Source organism: Schistocerca gregaria, chromosome 4 (assembly GCF_023897955.1).
Source record: "Schistocerca gregaria isolate iqSchGreg1 chromosome 4, iqSchGreg1.2, whole genome shotgun sequence".
Classification (NCBI taxonomy): Eukaryota; Metazoa; Arthropoda; class Insecta; order Orthoptera; family Acrididae; genus Schistocerca; species Schistocerca gregaria.
In genome coordinates, this window is record NC_064923.1 from 314294938 (window position 1) to 314319608 (window position 24671).

The 24671-nt window shown below is 40.4% G+C and overlaps 1 protein-coding gene across 1 annotated transcript in view; it reads right to left on the minus strand.

Moving 5' to 3' along the window:
* LOC126365881 (dynein axonemal heavy chain 6) overlaps positions 1-24671 on the minus strand; it is a 1020408-nt gene that overhangs the window by 652249 nt on the left and 343488 nt on the right. Inside the window, exons 24-25 of the mRNA XM_050008578.1 lie at positions 19061-19171; positions 8134-8270 (exon numbers count right to left, since the gene is read on the minus strand). Coding sequence (XP_049864535.1) covers positions 8134-8270; positions 19061-19171 — 248 coding nt within the window. The remainder of the gene's footprint in view (positions 1-8133; positions 8271-19060; positions 19172-24671) is intronic.

The window sequence follows — 24671 nt, forward strand, 5'->3', positions numbered from 1 at the left end:
AATAAATCATGGAGTAATGTAGATAGAGAGGTACAAATTGACACACGTCTTCGGAATGAGAGTGGGTTTTATTAGAACCACAAAAATAGAAAAGTTCAAAAAAAGTCTGACAGATGGCACTTCATCTGATCAGAATAGCAATAATTAGCATAACAAAGTAAGACAAAGCAAAGATGATGTTCTTTACAGTAAATGCTCAGTATGTCCACCATCATTCCTCAACAATAGCTGTAGTCGAGGAACAATGTTGTGAACAGCACTGTAAAGCATATCCAGAGTTATAGTGAGGAATTGGCGTCGGATGTTGTCTTTCAGCATCCCTAGAGATGTCTGTCAATCATGATACACTTGCAACTTCAGGTAACCCCAAAGTCAATAATCACACGGACTGACGTCTGGGGACCTGGGAGGCCAAGCATGAAGAAAGTGGTGGCTGAGCACACAACCATCACCAAACGACACGCGCAAGAGATCTTTCATGCTTCTAGCAATATGAGATGGAGCGCCATCCTGCATAAACATAATACGTTCCAGCAGGCGTTTATCAGCCAGGCTAGGGATGATGTGATTCTGTAACAAATCGGTGTACCTTTCACCCGTCATGGTAGGAGTTACAAAACCAGAATTACACATTTCCTTGGCAAAAAAAAGGCCCAATAACAGTAGATGTGGTAAATCCAACCCATACTGTTACTTTCTCGTCGTGCAATGGAGTTTCCACGACAGTGCTAGGGTTTTCGGTAGCCCAAATTCTGCAGTTGTGGGTGTTGACAGACCCTCGGAGCGTAAAATGAGCTTCTACACTCTCCATTCCTTCCTGTCATGTCGCAGCATTAAGCCTTGTGCTTGGTCGACCACTACTGGGTCTATCCTCTAAAAGCCACAGCTGCATTTGTCAACGAACCTTTACCCATTCGAATCCCCTTCCTATGGTGATAGGATTGTAACACTGAACTAGCAAATTCCCCATTCTGATAATACAGCTTCACTAAAAGCGCCTTTTCATGTAACGTCAACATGCTGCGACTGCTGGAACATCTGATTCTCCCTCTCATTACAGCTCCTTTTATACACAATTGTCATGTGCAGTCAGTGACATTTTGCTGTCCAGCCAGCAACTTTCTTTTTTGTTCTAATAAAACCCCATGTCATTCCAAGCATGTGTGTCAATTTTTACCTCTCTATCTACATTATTCCATGGTTTATTAAGTTTTCAAATTTATACTGACTTTTTGATCACCCAGTACTTCTGTGTCTTAGTTGTAAGTGTAAAAACAATGCCTTCAGGCTCACCATTAGTTTGAGGATGAAACAGGGGAGCTGTGAGGTGGAGAACGCCCTTAGCCTGACAAAAAGATACAAATTCTCAAGAAACAAACCAGGTGCCATTATTGGTAATCACGGGGTACAGAAGTCCCTCAATAGCAAAAATCTTAGACAGTGCTGAAACAGTGGCTGCCATCAACATGGACAGACAGCACACCACTTAGGGAAACTCGGAATAGGCATCCACTGCAATGAGCTAATACTGACCTAGGTAGGGCCCAGCAAAATTGACATGTAGACATTCCCATGGGCGCTGCAGCATCGACGAGGGAGAAAAAGATGCCTGTGAGGCTGCATGCAGCTGGACAGAATGAGTGCAAGCACCGATCAGCCACATGGTGTGCCCATCTATGCCTGGCCAATACACATGCTGGCAGGCCAAAGCTTTGGTGTGAGAGGCCTCCCAATGACTGCCATGCTGAAACCACACATGTAATACAGTGTAAGAAAGTGTGAATCACAACCTTGTGAGCAGAATCATCTGTAGCTAACAAAGAACCTTGTTAGACCCAGGAAGATGGTGCTTGAGGGAGAAGTAATCATGCAAGGCATCCAAGGCAGGGGGGGGGGGGGGGGGGGTTACGGCCAATTGTGCTTCACAAAAAGAGAAAACCCGACTAAGTACAGGATCCATGGTGATGGTTGATGCTATCATTGCACTACTGATGGGACAACCATTGGCCACATTCTGGTTCTCAATATCCAAATATAAACAAAGCAATTTGTCCTGATTGAATGCTGGGTCCAGCCTGGTATGAAGGAGAGATAAGACACCAGCACTGCCATGTTGCAGCATCAGCTGGTAATGGATCTGATAATGATGATAATGATAACAGGAGAGGAAGAGAGCCCACCACTGCAGATGATGTGCTGCCTTGTCCGGTGCAGAAGCCAAATGGTGAAAAAGAGCAACCAACAGCTTGTGATCTGTGATTAAATGGTACTTAGAACCATGCAAGAAGATGTGAAATTTCTTGAGAGCGAACACATTTGCTAAAGCCTCCTTCTCAGTCTGAGAATACAGCTGCTGAGCAGGGATTAAAGTCTTAGAAGTGTAAGCAATGGGTCGTTGAGGCCTGTTTGCATATGTGTACACCAACACTATGCCAAGACCATGCCAAAAGGCATCTCTAGCCAACACAAGATGCTGAACTGCCTGAAAAGTGGCCAACGTTCATAACGGGTGGCAGTGACATATTTTTAAGTGCTTTATCTGAAAACTACCTTGAGCAGTTAAACAGAGAACCGACTCGTGACAATAACATATTAGACCTTCTGGTGACAAACAGACCCGAACTATTTGAATCAGTTAATGCAGAACAGGGAATCAGCTATCATAGAGCGGTTACTACATCGATGATTTCAGCCGTAAATAGAAATATTAAAAAAGGTAGGAAGATTTTTCTGTTTAGCAAAAGTGACAAAAAGCAGATTACAGAGTACCTGACGGCTAAACACAAAAGTTTTGTCTCAAGTACAGATAGTGTTGAGGATCAGTGGACAAAGTTCAAAACCATCGTACAATATGCGTTAGATGAGTATGTGCCAAGCAAGATCGTAAGAGTTGGGAAAGAGCCACCGTGGTACAACAACCGAGTTAGAAAACTGCTGCGGAAGCAAAGGGAACTTCACAGCAAACATAAACATAGCCAAAGCCTTGCAGACAAACAAAAATTATGTGAAGCGAAATGTAGTGTGAGGAGGGCTATGCGAGAGGCTTTCAATGAATTCGAAAGTAAAGTTCTATGTACTGACTTGGCAGAAAATCCTAAGAAATTTTGGTCCTATGTCAAAGCAGCAGGTGGCTCAAAACAAAATGTCCAGACACTCTGTGACCAAAATGGTACTGAAACAGAGGATGACAGACTAAAGGCCGACATACTAAATGTTTCACAGAGGAAGACTGCACTGTACTTCCTTCTCTAGATTGTCGCACAGTTGACAAAATGGTAGATATTGAAATAGACGACAGAGGGATAGAGAAACAATTAAAATCGCTCAAAAGAGGAAAGGCTGCTGGTCCTGGTGGGATACCAGTTCGATTTTACACAGAGTACGCGAAGGAACTTGTCCCCCTTCTTGCAGCGGTGTACCGTAGGTCTCTAGAAGAGCGAAGCATTCCACAGGATTGGAAAAGGGCACAGGTCATCCCCGTTTTCAAGAAGGGACGTCGAACAGATGTGCAGAACTATAGACCTATATCTCTAACGTCGATAAGTTGTAGAATTTTGGAACACGTATTATGCTCGAGTATAATGTCTTTTCTGGAGACTAGGAATCTACTCTGTAGGAATCAGCATGGGTTTCGAAAAAGACATTCGTGTGAAACCCAGCTCACGCTATTCGTCCACGAGACTCAGAGGGCCTTAGACACGGGTTCATAGGTAGATGCCGTGTTTCTTGACTTCCGCAAGGCGTTTGACACAGTTCCCCACAGTCGTTTAATGAACAAAGTAAGAGCATACGGACTATCAGATCAATTGTGTGATTGGATTGAGGAGTTCCAACATAACAGAACGCAGCATGTCATTCTCAATGGAGAGAAGTCTTCCGAAGTAAGAGTGATTTCAGGTGTGCCGCAGGGGAGTGTCATAGGACCGTTGCTAATCACAATATACATAAATGACCTGGTGTATGACATCGGAAGTTCACTGAGGCTTTTTGCGGATGATGCTGTGGTGTATCGAGAGGTTGCAACAATGGAAAATTGTACTGAAATGCAGGAGGATCTGCAGCGAATTGACGCATGGTGCACGGAATGGCAATTGAATCTCAATGTAGACAAGTGTAATGTGATGCGAATACATAGAAAGATAGGTCCCTTATCATTTAGCTACAAAATAGCAGGTCAGCAACTGGAAGCAGTTAATTCCATAAATTATCTGGGAGTACGCATTAGGAGTGATTTAAAATGGAATGATCATATAAAGTTGATCGTCGGTAAAGCAGATGCCAGACTCAGATTCATTGGAAGAATCCTAAGGAAATGCAATCCGACAACAAAGGAAGTAGGTTACATTACGCTTGTTCGCCCACTGCTTGAATACTGCTCAGCAGTGTGGGATCCGCACCAGATAGGGTTGATAGAAGAGATAGAGAAGATCCAACGGAGAGCAGCGCACTTCGTTACAGATCATTTAGTAATCGCGAAAGTGTTACGGAGATGATAGATAAACTCCTGTGGAAGACTCTGCAGGAGAGACGCTCAGTAGCTCGGTACGGGCTTTTGTTAAAGTTTCGAGAACATACCTTCACTGAAGAGTCAAGCAGTATATTGCTCCCTCCTACGTATATCTCACGAAGAGACCATGAGGATAAAATCAGAGAGATTAGAGCCCACACAGAAGCATACCGACAATCCTTCTTTCCACGTACAATACGAGACTGGGACAGAAGGGAGAACCGATAGAGGTACTCAGGGTACCCTCCGCCACACACCGTCAGGTGGCTTGCGGAGTATGGATGTATATGTAGATGTAGATGTAGATGTAGATGTAGACATAGGACAGATTGAAGCTTAGATTTAATCAAAGCAGACGCTTGGTCAAAAGCTGGGGACCAGAAAAAAGGCACATTTTTATGCAAAAACACATGCAGGTGCTGAGCAACAATGGATGTGTTTGGCAAAAACTTATGGCAATACGCAACTCCGCCTAGAAATGCCTGCAATTCCTTATTGGAGATCAGCTGAGGCAAAGCTGCAATTGCATCAACATGGTGATGCAACAGCTTGACCCTCTAGCAAGAAATCGTAAAACCTAGGTACTGAATTGACAACTGAAAAAAACTGAGATCTGTCAAGATTGCACTTGAGACACACAGACTGCAAAACAGAAAACAGTGAGTGGAGATGTTAAGATGGTCTTCAGTGGAAGAACCCAAAACAACAATATTGTCAAGGTAACTTATGCAGCTGGACACAGAGGCTGTAAGCTGCTCTAAAAAATGCTGAAAAGCTGCACTGTGCATTACTCATGACACTGAAGTCACTGCAGAGGTGAAGCTTACCCATTGGCTTCCAAATGATGTCCACTGTTGTAAACCATTCACTGGAAGAAATAGGCTAAATGACATGGAGCGACATCAAATAGCCTAATTTGGCCTTGACATAGTCACAGGCATCTGCTGTGCCCAAAAAAAAAAAAAAAAAAAGAGTGTGGGTGGATTCTTTCATCGCAATATTGGCCTGAAAACTGGTAGCAAAACTTAACCCAGCAGAAAACAGATACGAAAACTTGATTTGACACTAAATTTACCTCATCAACAATGGAGAGAGTGAAAGCATTAAACACTTCTAACCTAAGCACGTCACTGGTAGGGGAAAGACAACAAGGAGGGTCAGAGTGCGAACAACAGATTTGTATGAGACAGGAGCATAGAACTGACCAAGGATCGGAATCTGCTGTTTATTGTAGCAAACCAACTTTTGTGTAACCTGGTGGGAAGAGGGGAGCCCAACTCCATTTATGTTTGTGTGTTTACTACAGTCACTACAGCTACTGTGCTCACTTTCATTTTTAGTAGTTTATTAAATATACACAGGTCAATAAACAATTTGTTTGGGGAGACAGTCACTGCTGACATACAGTTTACATCCATCGGTACTACTGTATCCATCATGTTTGAAGAGGAGTTACACACTGATGCAATGTGGCCTTTCTTTTGACACTTGTTGCAAACAGGCCATCCCTTAGGGCACACAGCAAGTTTATGTTTGATGAAGCAGAACAGGAAAGACAAGGGCAGCAGGAGGTCACTGTTGTGACAAGGGCTGTTGCTGCTGCAGCTGTAACTGATGCTGCCCTATGTGATGCTGAGTCAAAGGTTGTACTGCTGCAACAGCTTCCCCATTATCCTGAACACTTGCAGCACACCTAACAGAGGTCAACTCAGCAACTTCCAATACCCCATCCCATGCAGCAATCTGACCACCTGCAGCCCATGACACTTCAAAGAACAGTGCTGGATTGAGTACATCCATAAGCATTGGATTCTCACACTGAAGTGCTTTTTTGTGGACTTTCCTACTCAGGGCCAGATGAATAACAACATCATGCACCATATGACAAGCATAGGATTTGCAGTGTGTACTAGTGACACATTTACAAAGACAGCTCAACCCATGCAACACTGCAGCCCAGTCTTTGTAAGATTGGTTTGGGCATATTTGACAATGGTAAAATTCTACATGTGCTGCAATGCCATGCATTCTCTCACAGTAATAGGTTGAAAGAAGCTTGAACATTTCATCAAATCACAAGCTGGCTGGGTCTTGCAAAGGCGCATGTCGGCAAAACAACTGATAAATGCAAGGCGAAAGCCAGGAAAGAGGGAAAGCCCTATGCAGGTTTGAATCACAAACACAAAAAATGTGGAACTTTTGGTGTAGACATGTCACAAAGGAATCCCAATCATCAGCAGATTCATTACATGCTGGATAGGGTGACAACTGTACTGGAGGGAGAGTAACCTGCTGTGAACACACAGAGGCCACCTGATTGAGAACAGTGGTGTAAGCCTGCTGTTGTTCTGCGAAAGTTTGCTGCTAGGGTGTGACATGATGGAGTATTTGTAAGTTTACTTAGCACTGACACTGACAAGTAGAGCAGACATAACCCTCGCTCATTGCCAAGAACGCTGTTGCAGGGACAGACATGTTTTATGAACATGGTACTTTATGGAGCAACATGTAAGATACAGGTCGTGCAAAGTACTGAACACATTGACTGTACAACAGCAATACATGGTATAGAATATGCAGAGCACTCTTTTATGAGCACTTAAATAATACTCTTTCTTCGGCAGCTCACCAGATCACGCCAAGGGGTTTGACCTAGGTGCCTCTATAAGTGGGCCTGTGAAGTGTATGGACATATGATCTCTGAAATCACTTGCATCTTGAGTGAAGGTATATCAAATAGCTATTCTGAAATTTTACAATTGTATAATAACAATAAGATACTGTTGTAGGGACAAATGTGATATTCCATTATTAGAAACAGAGATTTTAGCTACTGCAAATGCAATCGGTATAGAATTGTTTCCCATGGCTCAGCATTGGAGATAAACAGTAGGTCACTTGATAAATGACTGGAGATATCAAGTCATCTTTCAACAGGACAATATGCCTCCTTTTTGGTCAACTCACAGCAAATATTGGACCCACACCACATCCACATTTATTACAGTTATTTCTTCATATGAAATGCAGCAGTATTTCTAAATGTTAGTGGTCTTGGCTATTTCATTCATCTCCAACAACTGATAGTCCAATACCAGACTTTCTCGATCCTTCCACATGAGTTGCAGTTATGGTATGTTCTTCATATGGATATCATCAAATGATATGCAGTCACATTCAAATTCCTTTACCCATATATAATTTTTGTGAATGAAGAAAAAAACCTCTTATAAAAGTTCACCAACTTGGGAAGAATTGCTATTGGCGATAAATTGCTCAAAGCAAAGAAATTAAAGACAACCTAGCATGCCAATTAATCAATTTTAACAGAACTGTGTGTGTGTGTGTGTGTGTGTTTAACATGTATTATTGTATTATTGCACTACATTTATCATCAATATGTAAAAAAGTTTACATTGATGACTTTGCTGCCAATGTGCAGGACAACAATTTTCTTCTTGTGCGTATATTAACTGAAGAAATTACAGTATTAATTATTTGGCTACTAGCTGTTACGATTATTATTTGCTTGTACTTTAATGAAATGGTAATAATTTTTTAACAGCTGAGAAAGAAAGCTAAATAAAAATCAAAATGTCAAAGATTTTTAGTAAAACTTTAGTTACCTGTTTTGTACATTCAGTTTCACTAGTGAAGTAATGATGTCTCTTGCATGAACATCTATTGTAATAAGTGAACAGATTATCATTCGATTTAGTTTACTTAAGTCACCTCTCACCATTGCTGCAAGACTGTTCAAATCCTGTAATTTTTTTTTTTTTTTTTTTAGAATAATATCAGACAGACATAAAGTTTACTGCATTGGTAAACATATTGAATAAAACATTAGAAGCATATTTTTACATAAAGTAAAGCTGTTTGCATACTATAGTGCTTAAACAGGCAGGAATTTGTCAATGGCGGTACATCCTGACCTTCCACTACTCAGTGCCTCATTTTTTTTCTAACAGGGAGTACAAAAAAAGGAATAGGACCTAAATTTTACATAGCGTTTAATGGTGCAGCTTAATTTTTTCCATACATAAAGTAGGTACATATGAGAAATTATTAGTCATCCCTTTAAAAGGGTGAATTGGTTACTTTGTAGGACAGCAGATGGTGTAGAACTGGTCCCATGTAGTCATAGACTGTCAATTAGTAATACAATTAATGGCAGTGGAATGGGTGCATATGTGCCAATCAGTTGTACAGAATCAGCGTAATAAGATGGATCAACTTGAAACGTGACAGAAATCAGCTATCCTGTTTGGACATGCCCATGACCACTAAGTCAATAAGTTGCCTGGTATGTTGGTGTATCAAAGCGACTGTCGAACATGTCTTCAAGGATTATTGTACTACTCACAGCTATGTATAACATGGAATAAGAGCAATAGTCATACAGAGCTCTTAGCTGCTAGGACCCACAGATGAGTGTCACACCGTGTCAAGAAGAATCTGTTTCAAATCCTACAGAAATTGCTGCTATCAGTTCTGAATGAACTTTGGAAATGGACTTGCATGCAATGGACATTTTGAGCTGGGTACCTCACAAAAGGGCATTTGCTCTTAACAACACCTGAAGCCACACAGATAGAAGTGCCAAACAACACAGAAATTGGGTAGTAGCTGGCAGAAAACTAATATTTTAGTCCACTGAAACATGATTTTGTCACTTTTAAAATTATGCAACCACTGTGTGCACAAAAGGACCCAGGATGCCATTTTAATGGTAGTGTTTGGAGATTTTAGATCTGTGATGTTCTAGGGGTGTTTTATACAGTAGGACTTGGATTCACTCATTCAGGTTACAGCGAACATTAACCACGATAGTTATGCCAACTTTCTTGGTAGCCAAGTGTTATCTTTTCTTCTGCATCACCATGATGGTTTCAGATAGACTACCTGGAGAAACTTGTTGACACACTTCCTTGCCAGATTGAGGCCATTATTGAGACTAGAGGCAATGTAACATGGCATTATCACGATGTCTCCCAAATCTCCACTTACTGTGGGCCAATCAGAATTGACTGACTGCTACGTCATCCTTTACCAGTGGCATCACTGGAAGTGGAATGGAAGGGCATCAGTTCAGCAAATCACTCTCCTGCCCGTTATCAGCTTTATTAACACTAAAGCCCTCACATAGCTCCTCTGTTGGCATTATAAGCCCAAGTGCACCCTGTTCCAGTCCTTCTACTAAGGAAAATCCACAGCAGTACTGCAAATTGAACACAAAGCTCTGCACAGCAGCCAGACACACAGACCAATAAGCTGCAGAGGTAGATGATGTCTCCTGAGCAGACTAATTTTTTTATTGGATGTGTCAATTTCCAATGGTAAGTCCAAGGAGAACTTCTAGAAGCAGTGAAATACTGAATCCAACCTGATACTTTGCTATGGGGCCACCAAGTACTGTAAAAAATGTGTGTGTCATTATATAGTGTAAGCTATAAATTAATATTATAAATACGAGTAATAAATAAAATACTGAACAACAAAGAGACACTAAAAATTAATTAGTTTTCTGGGAGTATGCATTCCTGATGAAATGACAATTGTATATCCATATGTAACTAGACCAATCAGGTCCTAGAATTTCACACTGCTGAATGATTGTAAGGAGTGTTCAAATAAAAGAGTACAAATGTCATAACAACCAAACTGGTTAAAATTTGCATATGCAGCTTTGGGATAACATAGTGAGACATCTAGGAAATGGAAGTACAAGTCATCACATCACTATCTTTTTCAGCATCTGAGATCCGATACTCATTGAATTGAAGCTTCCTGGCAGATTAAAACAGTGTGCCAGACCGAGACTCGAACTCGGGACCTTTGCCTTGCCCGCAAAAGGCAAGGGTCCCAAGTTCGAGTCTCGGTCTGGCACACAGTTTTAATCTGCCAGGAAGTTTCATATCAGGGCACACTCCACTGCAGAGTGAAAATCTCATTCTGGACTCATTGAATTCTTCGAGCACAGAAAAACGTTTAACAGTGACATGTACTGTGAGACAGTCTGGAGGTTATGGAAAAAGCATTCATCCTGGATTGTTCACAAAGCAAGTGATTCTGCTCCATGATAATGAACATCCACATGTCTTGAAGGTCACACAAAGTGTAATGGCCAAGTTCAAGTGGGAACAGCATAAGCATCTGCCCTACAACATGGACAAAAACATTGTCACAGGAAGCACTTCAATGCAGACTATGAACTGAAAGACACAGTGGAGGATTGGCATCTACCACAGTCATGGGAATTTTGGGAATAGGGAATCCTTCAGCTCGTGAAACAGTGGGATAAATGCACTGAGGCCTCTCGTGATTATCTTTGAATAAATACTTCAATTATACCCACACTGTTGCTTCATACCTTCTCTTTTGAACACCTTTCATAAACAACATTTTTGCACCTGCTCCTGGTGAGAAAAAGTGTGTGTATCAAAGTCTGTAGAAACCAGGAGTATATAGGCTATGAAAATTATGTCCTTGCTAAAAATAATCATGAAATTATGTACAATATTTAACATTGTAACTAAGCAATATGTCTGCTGAGATATCTTAATCTTGAAGAAATTATCTCCATATCCCATAGAAATTACATTATTTAAACCAGTAATAATTTCCTATCAAACAACAGAAAATCCATGATGGAATGTAACAATATTATGAAAAAGATAGTTGCAACTCACCAAACAGTGGAGATGTTTAGTCACAGATACACACAACAAAAAGATTGTCAGAAAGTGAGCTTCTGGCCAACAAGGTCTTTGTCACAAACAGACAACACGCACACACACACACACACACACACACACACACACTCTCTCTCTCTCTCTCTCTCTCATGCAAACAGAACTCACAGTCTGTGGCTGCTGAGGCCACTATACAGTAGTAGCAATTACCTTTTTCACAATAATTTCCTGTTCTATCTCTAAAAAATAAATTTCAAACATTGCTAACATGTCCTGGAAAAGGTTTAAGAAGGGAGTCATGTGATAACAAAAAGACACACATAAAACAACTCGTACCAGAGGATAGAGCATCTCTCCAAGGTTCGATTTGCAATACACACACTGGCACAACTGCAGAGAACAGCACTAGGGAACTAACTTGTCAGAACAAGATGTACAATGAACTGATGCATACATTATGTACCCTTGAATTCAGTTAACACAACTGTGATGGTTCAGTAATGCTTTTGTACCAAACATTCAGTAAAAGTTCCAACAAACAAAACAATACATGTGTGGTACAACAGAATCCATGAGACTTGCTGCTTATGAAGTGTGAAGTATGTAGGCTGCCCAGGACTCTCAGCAGAGAAAGTTTAACACATGCGGCAAACATTTCTCAGGAGCCCAAAGAAACTGAAAACACAGGTGATCAGAGAACTGCAGATATAGCATTCAAAAGTCTCATGCAATTTTAGCAAACATCTGGATGTAAAACCTTACCGGCTGACATTGTTATATTCACTGACTATTTGGGACAATGAGCTTTGTTCTGATTTTTGCAATGACTTGCAGCAGCTACTTGAGGAAAAAAGTTTTTTACAGAAGTTGGTTTTCAGTGATGAAGCCACATTTCATGTGTCTGTAAAGGTGAACTGTCATAATTGCATGTTTGGGGCACAGAATATCCACATAAGACAGTGTAATACATTCCTGATTCACCTAAAGGTTATGTATTTTTTGTGCATGCCCGGTCAAAATGTTTATAAATGTTTTTCTTTGTGGAGAAAACTTTGACTCATTTCATGTATCTAGACATGCTGCAGCAATGGCTTCTGCCACAATTATAGCAAGACAGGGAAGACTTCATTTTGCAACAAGATGCTGCTCCAACACACTTTCTTTCAGACATTCAGGATTATCTCGATGCTGATTTGCCTCAGTGTTGAACTGAATGTGCTTCCCATAGTGACTCTTCTCTTCTTCAATAGGTCACACTGACATCTAACTTAGCTGCATGTGACTTCTTCTTATGATGCTATGTCAAATATTGTGTGTGTCTGTCTCACTACCATTTAATATGGAAGAGCTCAAATGAAGGCTAATTAGCATGGCCAGTGACATCAACCAGTTGTGTTGGGAACTGTATGGCAAGACTATCATATTTACATTTCATGCCCATATTGAGAGCCTGTAATATGAATCAAAACTTGAAAGCTCCTCTACCCACTGACATGTGTCAATTTTCTGTACCTCTTGTAGTTCTTACAGAGACATCTTCTGAAAACCCACAGGCATCTATGAATAAACCTGAATATTTGGGGATAATGATAATGGAATTTCCTGGATGGATAAAAACATAAAATAAAGGAGAGGCAATCACTCACCTACAGCTGACTGATGTGTTACATAGAAACACACAACAGAAACAATATTTTACTAGCTTTTGAGCTCCTGCTCAGTCTCTAGTAGAAGTATACATATTCACACATAACTACACAGACACATAAACACACATGCCTGTGGCCACATTGAGACTGACTGTTGATTATCAACAGCAGTTACCTGGGCAGGTGGAGGAGGAAAGTCTTTCAACAGGTGACTCGGTGGCTGCACAACAAGACAAAAGGAGTTCAGAGGGGAGAGCTTATAAGAGGTAAAGTGTGGGAGAGGGGGTGGGGGCAGAAAAGGGTGGAGAATGAGAAAGAAGGAAGAAGCCAGTACATGATCTGGACAAGGAAGGAGTAGTGTGGACAGAAGAAAGAAGGGAAAAGGCAAGGTTGTGATGTAACATATTTATCAGAAAAATTAGATGAAAATTTTAAACATTGTAAAACCAGGGTGGAATAATGACAGTATTATGAAAAGAATAATTGCTACTCACTGCACAGTGGAGATGTTGAGTCACAGATGGACACAACAAAAAGACTGTCAAACAAAGCTTTGGCAATTGTAACTCACACACGCATCACCACAATCTCTGGCCACCAAGGCCAGACCTTGGCCTTGGTAGCCAGAGACTGTGGTGATGTGTATATGAGATGCCTCTCTCTCTCTCTCTCTCTCTCTCTCTCTCTCTCTATCTATCTATCTATCTTAACTTCAATACTTGAAAGCTGTTACAACTTACAGAATCTCACAATGAATGACACAGTTATAATCTGGGGTGGCACAAATGATGTAGCCAAAAACGATGCAGACAAGGCATTAAATGCTATAACATCAGCATTAATTAAGCTTCAGCACACAAATGTAATCATAGTAGGGATACCCCATAGATATGATCTTGAAAACTGGTCTTGTGTGAACGATGAAACCAGGCAAACAAATAGGAAAATAGCCAAAATAGTGAAATCTTTCCAAAACACTCAGTTTGTAAAAGTCTCTGAGAACAGAGACTGGTACACTTCTCACGGACTACACCTAAATGCTAATGGCAAGGAAGAAATGGCCAGAACGTTACTTGCAGTCATCTCTCCAAAAAATCAACTAAAGCCTGCAACATCACTTGAGTGGAAAGATACAGATGGAACTGAGCAAATAATACTACAGCAAGAAAAAATTACAGTACCAGAAATCAACCACAATGTTGTCAAGAGGACAGTAATGAAAAATGGAGTAGGAAGATCAGTTTGCAGCAACAGGATATTCAAAAATCCAGAAACACATTGTGCTCCTAGAAGATCCTCAAGACCAATAAAACCCAGAGTTCAAAGTGACATGTTTTTGTGGGAAAGTAAAGCAACTAACAAATTCCCAGGACTGGGTAAAAAAACAACTTGCCAAGCCAGCTAGTTAAAACAACAGAAGCTGTGGCATCAACTGCAGACTCTTCAGCATCACTTACTCAATCAAATGTGGTGGAGTATACAACTCCAGTTACTGCAACACCAGGCAATTCGGCAACTCCTCGGACTGTACAGAGCAAGAAGGCACCTCAACAGTTACCTTGACAACTAGACAGACAGAAGCCAGGTTGGGTAGTAGATCGAGAAATGCAAGATCACCAAAGAACAGGAACACTTTTAATGCCTGGATACAGAACTTATGTAAGTGAACCAACTCAGTGCATTTTAAAGGAAGATAATCAGAGTGACCAGTTAAAAATACCACTAAGGCTCATGCACCTAAACATACAGTACCTTAGAAATAAGCTTAATATATTACAGGTTTTTGTAAATGAACAGTCACCTCAGGTAGTAGTGTTAACTGAGCAGGGATTAAAATCTGATGAAATTATTTACTGTAAACTAGAGGGTTACTCCTTGGCAAATAGTTATTGTAGACAGCAACATAAGGGTGGTGGTGTGGCAGTATACATTAGTGAGAATCTCAAGCACAAGAAAATAAACTACCTAGACCAGTACAACAAAGAAGGCTTGATTGAAGTGACAGGCATTGTAATCCACACCAAAGAGTGTAGAGAGGTTATGAGAAAACATAAAGTTATTGGGATTTATCATCCACCAAACGCTGATGTAGTTAGCTTCATAGACATATTTAGTAGAGTAGTGGGACGTTGTGGTCCCAGTGACCTAACTATACTTGGTGATCTGAATATTGAGGCAAAATCTTCCAGTTTGTGTCATATGAGGTTGATAGATACTCTTAACTCATATAATCTCATAAATGTAATAAATAGTGATACCAGAGTAACAAAGTCCTCATCTAGCAGAATTGATTACGTTATACTATGTAAACATATTAAAGACAGTGTTAGGTGCTGGAATATGGATTTTCACTACTCTGACCACAAATGCAAGCTTGTAGAGTATGTAAACACAAGCATCCCAAAAATGGCAAAAGTTATCGAAAATAAAAGAATCCTAAAAGAGGGTAACATCTTTGCCCTAAGAAATAAATTAGCTATAGAGGACTGGGATCTGGTTTACCAGACTGAAGGATCTGAAAACAAATGGGCCAAATTCTATGATACTATGCTAAGACACTTTGACAGATGCTGCCCTGTTAAGAAAATACAAAGAGTGTTCACCCATAACCAAAGTGCAAAAACCAACAGACTGATACTTCCAGAAAATATGATAAAACTCAGGCAAAACATCCAGGACCTGGATGTGTTACACAAGTCAACAAACATGCAGGTTTTTAAGGCCAAGTACAACGAAGCCAAGTAAATCTTTAAGAAAGAGCTTTCAAATCTAAGAAAACACATATACAGCAGTGAAATAGCTCAATCAGACAATATAGCCAAGACCTCAAGTAGAATTGTAAATCAATTTTGCAATGCCACACCGAAGCCAGAAATTGAAATTGTAAATATAAGACACGAAGGAAACACAATTAAAGACCCTAATAAAGTCTGCAATGTTTTCAATAAATACTTTATATCTGCAGCTGTTAGTCCAGTTAATAACACAATTGTGAGTAGTGAGGTAAAGCTCTGCCCCTTTGAAGAGCCACCTTTTGAATTAAAACAAGTAAGTGAAAAAGAAATAGGCAGGATAATAAATAACCTAAAGAATAAGTTCTCATCTGGATGGGATGGTTTGAGTAGTATTGTGATTAAAAATGTAATAAGGAATTAGTTGAAATAATCACCCACCTGGTTAGCTGCAGTATCAGAGAACATACATTTCCAAATTTATTGAAATGGAGCACAGTTAAACCGGTGCATAAAAAAGGATCCAAGGAAGAGGTTTCAAATTTCAGGCCCCTATCATTAATACCTGTCTTCAGCAAAGTATTTGAAGTTGTGCTGCTAACACACCTTAGTGACTATTTCTTGAAAAATAAGTTCCTAACAGAGACACAACATGGATTCCGAAAAGATCATAGTACTGTCACAGCAATTACGGAATTTCTTCACAAAACATATGGTGCCCTTGATCAAGGAATGCAAACAGCTGGCATATTTCTAGACCTTACTAAAGCATTTGACTCGGTAAACCATGAGTTACTTTTAAGTAAACTTGAGTCATACAATGTAAATGCTGCATCCATGCAATTGCTGGCTACATATTTATTTAACCGCAAGCAGTGTACAAAGCTGACTTACAAAATCAATAATCAGATCATTAATTTCCAGTCCAAATATGAGACAGTCACACAAGGTGTACCCCAGGGCTCAATTTTTGGCCCTTTCCTTTTCCTAGTGTACATAAATGATATAGAGTAGTAGTAGAGGGGTTTTGGGCGCACAACAGCAAGGTCTTCAGCACCTGTTCAGTAACATAGTGAGACGGGTGTCAAGAAAAATCCCAGAACAGGAATATAAAATGAAACAGAAAACATGGGTAACAGTCGTTGAAAAACATGTGCTCACCCACACCAAAGCGTGGGATGAAGCAGAGCGTCAGCAGTAAAACATGGACAACACAGGAAGAAAATGACAGAGGGAGCTAAAACAATGTAGCAGATGGAGGTGGCTGGCTGACCGCAAGGAAAAAAGGGGAGGAGTCAGCCACTCTGCAATACACTAAAACCTCCAGCCTAAAAGTTTAACCCAGAGCCCAGACACATCACAAAACTTAAAAACCCTAGACACACACGTCTCATCATTAGCTAAAACAGAAGGCAGATCCCCATCAACTTGTGCTTCTGCCCATGCATCACGGTATGAAATGCAGTCTGTTAAAATGTGCTGCACAGAGATGTGGACACCACACGCATCACAAAACGGAGGATCCTCCCGCCGTAATAAAAAGCTATGTGTGAGAGGACAGTGCCCGATCTGAAGACGTGTGAGAGCCACCTCCTCCCGCCTGAGCAACCGGCAGGAGGAACGCCACCTATCAACTCCCAATTGGTAACCTATGCAGACGATACCTCACTGTTATTTCTTGGCAAACAAAATGATGAGTTAATGTTGGTAGCAACTGAGGGACTACGTCAAATAACTACTTATTTCCAAGGTCAAGGTTTGAAAGTTAATATCAGTAAATCTCAGTTATTGCCATTTAAACTTACAAACTCACACCAAACCTCTATCAGTAACATAGGTGGAATTGAAGTAGTGGACACAGAAGGCTGCAGATTTCTAGGTATTCATCTAGATGAAAAACTAAGATGGGTAAACCATATCAAATTTTTATGCAATAAAATCAGCAGTTCATTACATTTAATCAGTCAGTTATCAAAAGTAGTTCCACATCAGACATTAAAAACAATTTATTATGGAACCATTTTTGCACAGATTAATTATGGGATAGAGATATGGGGTTGTGCTGCCAACATACGTATGAACAGAATAGGCTCTGATATGCTTGTTGAAGCTTTCAGTAAACATGCTCTTTGGGAAGCAGAGTGTTTTGAGAGGGTCAAAAAATCAAAAGTTGATGTGAGAAACGGCGAGTGTGGGAAACCATCGAAAAAGTTCAAAGACAAGGAGTTGGAGGCCATACTGGATGAATGTGATACTCAAACTCAACAGGAACTCATAAACAAATGAATGTGATGCAGAAAGCCATTTCTCTTTGGTTGAAAGCTATGGCAAAGGTGTAGAAAGTGGGAAAATGGGTTCCATATAAACTGAATGAAAGACAGCAAGCAAATCAAATGACCATTTGTGAAATTCTGCTTGCCAGATAGAAAAGAAAGTTGGTTATCCATCAAATAGTGATAGACGATGAAAAATGGATATATTTTGAGAATCCTAAGTGTTGTAAATCATGGGTGAATCCTGACAAACAATTGACTTTCACTGCAAGACCAAACTGCTTTGGAAAGGAGACAATGCTCTATGTTTGATGGGATCAGAAGGATGCCATCTATTATGAGCTGTTAAAACCTGGTGAAACCATTATTGCCAATCACTACCAACAGCAAATGATCAATTTAAATTGAGAATTATGTGAAAAATGACCAGAATATGGAAAAAGGCAACACAAAGTCTTACTGCTCTGTGATAATGTTCAATAAGGCATTACATGGGCTAGGAACTGCAATGCATAATAAAATAATATCTAATATAAGTAAAGTAGAGATGTGTGGTGAAAGCCTGTTCACATGGGGATAGGGAGGGGGAGAGAGAGAGAGATGGAAAATGGAGTGGCGACTTGAAGGCTAGTGGGATTTTCTGCTTTGTTGCATATGTATGTGATTAATAAACAAATACACTGTAGTTGAGTGGTTGCCAACTCACATTTATTTCTGGGCTTGGAATTCAGATTATCGTAAAATTTTTCACGGAGTTTTTTCTAAAATGTTTAATATTTTCTATGGAATATAATAATGACTTGTGTTTGGTGGAAAGTGTTCATTATCAAGTACAGACATAAGAAAAACTAATTATTTACTGTCTGTTGTGAGTCTAGTTAGAACACGTTATTTTTACAGTAAAATGAAACTCAGTTTTTGAAGAAATGAAGCTCTGATAACAGGGTCTATTAATATTTCTTTTGTCTGACTGAGATATTTGTGCCTGAGAGATATATTTTTCATAATATTGTTACATTCCATCCTGTAGATAACATTCCATTGTTAGGTATGTTATGTTTATCTTATTTCATCTTGAAAAAGAATGTAATAATATTGTAATCTAAATCATAAGCACACAGAAAACACTACAATTATGTAAAAAACAAAACTGAACAGAACCTGTTCACATTTATCTTCACATTTTTGATGACTTATACCTTACCTGAAAACATTTCTTTTCAAATGCAGCCAGGGCTTGCTTAATATTCTTGTCTGGCATAAATACAAGATGTACATTCTCGCACCATATTATAAGAGATACAGTCAATATAATCTGGAAAAAAAGGTAGACACAAGGGTCAAAGATACCCCTATGATGCATGATATCTGTCACAACTTCCTGTTTACGTGCAGGAGAGGGCCTGTAAGCAGGTATCTTTCCAGGTATAACGTATACATACAAATAGCACATCACAGATAATAAGAATACATTGTATCAATTTTTTAGCTTCTATAAAACCAAAAATACAATTATGCCATAATTTGTGGTGACAAATCAGACTAATAGGGCAAGATAAGCACTAAATAATTATAACAAAGGTGCAAGTCTATTGTTGTGATAAAAGGTGTGAGTCCTCATCTCTGATGAATAATTTTATGCAGAGGCAACATAACTCCATTTGTCACTTCTCAGTCTTTGGTCCTTGACAACTGATTACTACCTGTTTCACATTTTGTCCCTCCTCCCCTCCTTTACTCTGAAAAATAAGCAACCATTCTGTTTTTTACAGAAAGTGTTATAGGGTCACGACTTACATACCCCTCTCTTAAAGCCTCAAGTCTTACTTGCCCCTATTGATAATGCCATTTGGATATTGGAAAGCATCACCTTACAATTTTCTGATGATGTCTTTGCATCATGTGATACATTGTACTATTCTCTGCTCTACAAATGAATGTTGTAACCACAAAGAGCAAAGCTTTGTTACATTACTGGGCAGATGGAGAATTATTAAAATTGTAGCTGCAGACGAGCTCAAGAACTTTATTGTCAGGCAAAATGACACACATTATTTTCACTCCAGTAACAACTATACTGCAATGACATTATCATTACTGAATAGTCAAAAACATTGAGCAGAGGGGGTAGTGTCCTGAAGATTTATGATACCTTGACATAACATTCAGGATGCATGTAAATGCTGTACAATGACACAGACAATGTGCTCTTCGGTCCAAGGGGAATTTCCACACAACACTACTTACTGTAAGGATGCTACACCTTCTTGTATTGCTGTAGTATCTTGTGACATTAAATAAGCAACAGCTGTGGCAAAAACAGCGACAGAAGCTTGAGATGTTGTTTTCTGTGCACATGACGACAGGTCTACATATTCTGAGGGTTCAGTTTATGTATTTTTAATCTCTAAATAGCTTATTGAGTGTTACACAATTTGAAATGATTACCAGAGCATGACTTGAACCAAGAAACATATTTCAGCAGCAATGACTGTCAATTGTGCTGTCTGCATTTTCCTCATGTGCCAACTACAAGCTTTAAACTGTCTCTAGTTCTTTCTAATACTTTCTAAATTTCAGTGAGGCTCTCAAACAAATCTGTGGGATAAGCATGTCTAGGGGAGAAGAGTGACTTGTTACAAGGCTTGCTGATATTATGGGGCACATACACTCCTGGAAATGGAAAAAAGAACACATTGACACCGGTGTGTCAGACCCACCATACTTGCTCCGGACACTGCGACAGGGCTGTACAAGCAATGATCAGACGCACGGCACAGCGGACACACCAGGAACCGCGGTGTTGGCCGTCGAATGGCGCTAGCTGCGCAGCATTTGTGCACCGCCGCCGTCAGTGTCAGCCAGTTTGCCGTGGCATACGGAGCTCCATCGCAGTCTTTAACACTGGTAGCATGCCGCGACAGCGTGGACGTGAACCGTATGTGCAGTTGACGGACTTTGAGCGAGGGCATATAGTGGGCATGCGGGAGACTGGGTGGACGTACCGTCGAATTGCTCAACACGTGGGGCGTGAGGTCTCCACAGTACATCGATGTTGTCGCCAGTGGTCGTGTGAAGCTGCACGTGCCCGTCGACCTGGGACCGGACCGCAGTGACGCACGGATGCACGCCAAGACCGTAGGATCCTACGCAGTGCCGTAGGGGACCGCACCGCCACTTCCCAGCAAATTAGGGACACTGTTGCTCCTGGGGTATCGGCGAGGACCATTCGCAACCGTCTCCATGAAGCTTGGCTACGGTCCCGCACACCGTTAGGCCGTCTTCCGCTCACGCCCCAACATCGTGCAGCCCACCTCCAGTGGTGTCGCGACAGGCGTGAATGGAGGGACGAATGGAGACGTGTCGTCTTCAGCGATGAGAGTCGCTTCTGCCTTGGTGCCAATGATGGTCATATGCGTGTTTGGCGCCGTGCAGGCGAGCGCCACAATCAGGACTGCATACGACCGAGGCACACAGGGCCAACACCCGGCATCATGGTGTGGGGAGCAATCTCCTACACTGGCCGTACACCTCTGGTGATCGTCGAGGGGACACTGAATAGTGCACGGTATATCCAAACCGTCATCGAACCCATCGTTCTACCATTCCTAGACCGGCAAGGGAACTTGCTGTTCCAACAGGACAATGCACGTCCGCATGTATCCCGTGCCACCCAACGTGCTCTAGAAGGTGTAAGTCAACTACCCTGGCCAGCAAGATCTCCAGATCTGTCCCCCATTGAGCATGTATGGGACTGGATGAAGCGTCGTCTCACGTGGTCTGCACGTCCAGCACGAACGCTGGTCCAACTGAGGCGCCAGGTGGAAATGGCATGGCAAGCCGTTCCACAGGACTACATCCAGCATCTCTACGATCATCTCCATGGGAGAATAGCAGCCTACATTACTGCGAAAGGTGGATATACACTGTACTAGTGCCGACATTGTGCATGCTCTATTGCCTGTGTCTATGTGCCTGTGGTTCTGTCAGTGTGATCATGTGATGTATCTGACCCCAGGAATGTGTCAATAAAGTTTCTCCTTCCTGGGACAATGAATTCACGGTGTTCTTATTTCAATTTCCAGGAGTTTATTTTAAATTACTTTTTAGTGGAAAACATTTTTAATGTAGATTGTCTTTATGTTACAAGTGTATGCTGATCAAAGAGCGCTGTGTGAGGCCTATCAATTGTGCTATTAGAATTATAATACTGGAAAACTTAATAAATAGGAACAAATTTTTATTATAATCAAGCCTCACTTTTAAAATCATTCAAAGCATTGCATATCTAGATCTAAAATATCCCAACATGTGGCGAATTTCACAGAATAACAATGCTGGCACTGAAAAATAAATGTACATTAAAGAATGAAGCAGGCGTCAAAAGTCAGGCTCTGGTAAACAGAGCATAACATCATTTATTTACAATGTGGCTGCAGTCCATGCACAGATAACATTCAAGACCACTGTTTGCAGCACTTGATGAAAAGAGTTATTAGTTACTGAAATATTATGTACATGAATGGAACCCTCATCTTGGCTGCAACCATCTGAAATGACTTCACCGTATAGTTTTAACAGGAAAGTACAGTACAAACTGAAAAGAGCCTTTGGGATTTCATCAAGTTTTGCACAGAAGCAGCAGACTTCATGAATATCAGCATTGTGGGGTTTATAACTCATAGAGCTCCAGTAGGAGTGGAGATAGGGCAAAAACATGTTTTTTTCCAGCTCCTGGCATATAGGCTGCCCTGCATGACAGGCATGTTGTATGGGAACCTACAGGCCTTCCAAAACAACCTGCTTTTCAGGTCAGCTTACATGTCAGTTGGACAAAAATGGTTTCCTGGTGCCTGACATGCAGGCTGTCCTGTGTGACAGGTATGTTGTGTCAGAATAGTATCAGTCCACTTTATTGGCCTGCTTTGTATTGCGACCTATACACCAGGGGCAAATAAATTATTTTCAAGCGCCCAGTGTGCAGCCTGCCCTCCATGACAGGGGTGTTGTGGGAGTAGTATTGGCCTGCTTTACTGAACTGTATTACAGGGGCTACACATGTCAATGGGCATGGTTACAGACAGGTTCAGATAGGCAGAGGAGGGAATGAACAGAACAAGGGATGGGGGGAAATAGAGAGAGAGGCGGAGGGGAAGTGTAAGAGACAAGAGGAAGGTGTAGAAAGGTGATGGGCAGGTGGAAGGGGAAGAGGGGGAGGTGGATATGGAAAGAAAAAGTTAGAAAAGGACATGGTCAGAGGGAGGTGGGAGGAAAATAAGGCCAGAGAGACAGGGTGAAGGACATGCACAAGGAGAGTGCGAGGCGATGAAGAGACAGGAAGAGCGGGGAGTAGGAGACAAATAGAGGTAGAAGGATGAGGTGGACACACAGGGAGGAAGAGGTGGACACACAGAAGGGGAGGAGAAGTTTATTTTGATATTTGTGTCCAACACACATGTGAGTGAAGCTGTGGAGGAATGCTAGTTAAAAAAATAATTAAATAAGTACATAGAGATAAGTAAAAATAAGTTTCCTCTTAATGGGTGTAGCATAAAAAATTAGATATTGAAATCACTGGGCACCAAATTCATATTTACTTCATACTGCTAAAATACATTCCATTTGTTGATAAAGAATCAAATGTAGGTGCATTGTATTTACCCCAGGAGACACTGTATAACCACACATGCAGGACATAATTACAAAAAAAAAGTATGCTGCTAATGAATTGTAACTAATTGGACTATGATAGTATTTTTACACAGCATCAGGTTTTGCACTACCTCAATTGGACCACCCATGAGTTACTTTTTATGTCTGCTAGTGTCTAAATGTATATTTCATGACAGACTTATGTAAGCAGTAATAACACTTATTTATAAAAAAATGGAGATATGCATGTTCCCTCTAATTACACATGTTTCAATGTTTCCAAATACTTAAAATGTTTTTGGAAAGTGGGCTATAATAGAATACTGTATGTTTTCACAGAATGGTTTGCTAAATGTTTCTCAGTTCAGCTCTCATAAATGTAAAGAAAGCTTGATATGGTCTTATAAATGTTGTCCTCACACTGGTAGGAAAGAAAAACTATCTAGTTGTTGTATTCATGATATTCTCAACCATTTTAATATGTGTAGCATAAAAATTTACTTGGAAATCAAAATATTAAGAGATTAAAGATAACCTCTTGCTGTTTTGTCTGCTCAACAAGAAGAAGGGGGTCCCAGGAAATATGGCTTGAAATAAAAGGCCACAGAATCATTCAAAATATGATATTGGATGCACTCATGCTCTAAACCTATATGAGTCATCTACCAATTAATTTACTTGAGTGTTTAAAAAATATAACACTTGCAGTCGAGGCTAGCATGGTAGTAAAGAGAACAAACTAAAAAATATGACACACCACCAGTACTAATATCCCAGGCAGACAATAGGCCCACAGTAAACATTATAAAATTTAATCTTCCAAGGACTCATATAATAGAATATGAAACACTAATAGCTATCTGCAGTACTAGAAATGGACATTAATACTTGTACACTAAATGGAAACTAATACATAGAATTCCTTTGAGATCATCTGGATGGCGAGCTAAATAAAGTCAAAATATAATTGAAGACATCGAGAAATTCAGCTTCCTTGTTTTGATTTTAAAAATATTTGTCCCTGTCATGACTTGAAAACATTACATTTAATATATTTTACTTACTTTCACTCCATGTTTTGTCACAGACTTGTCTTCTAGGGCAACATATCTAAAATAAATTAAGTAGAAGGAAAAACGAGACAAAGAAATACTTGAAATGAA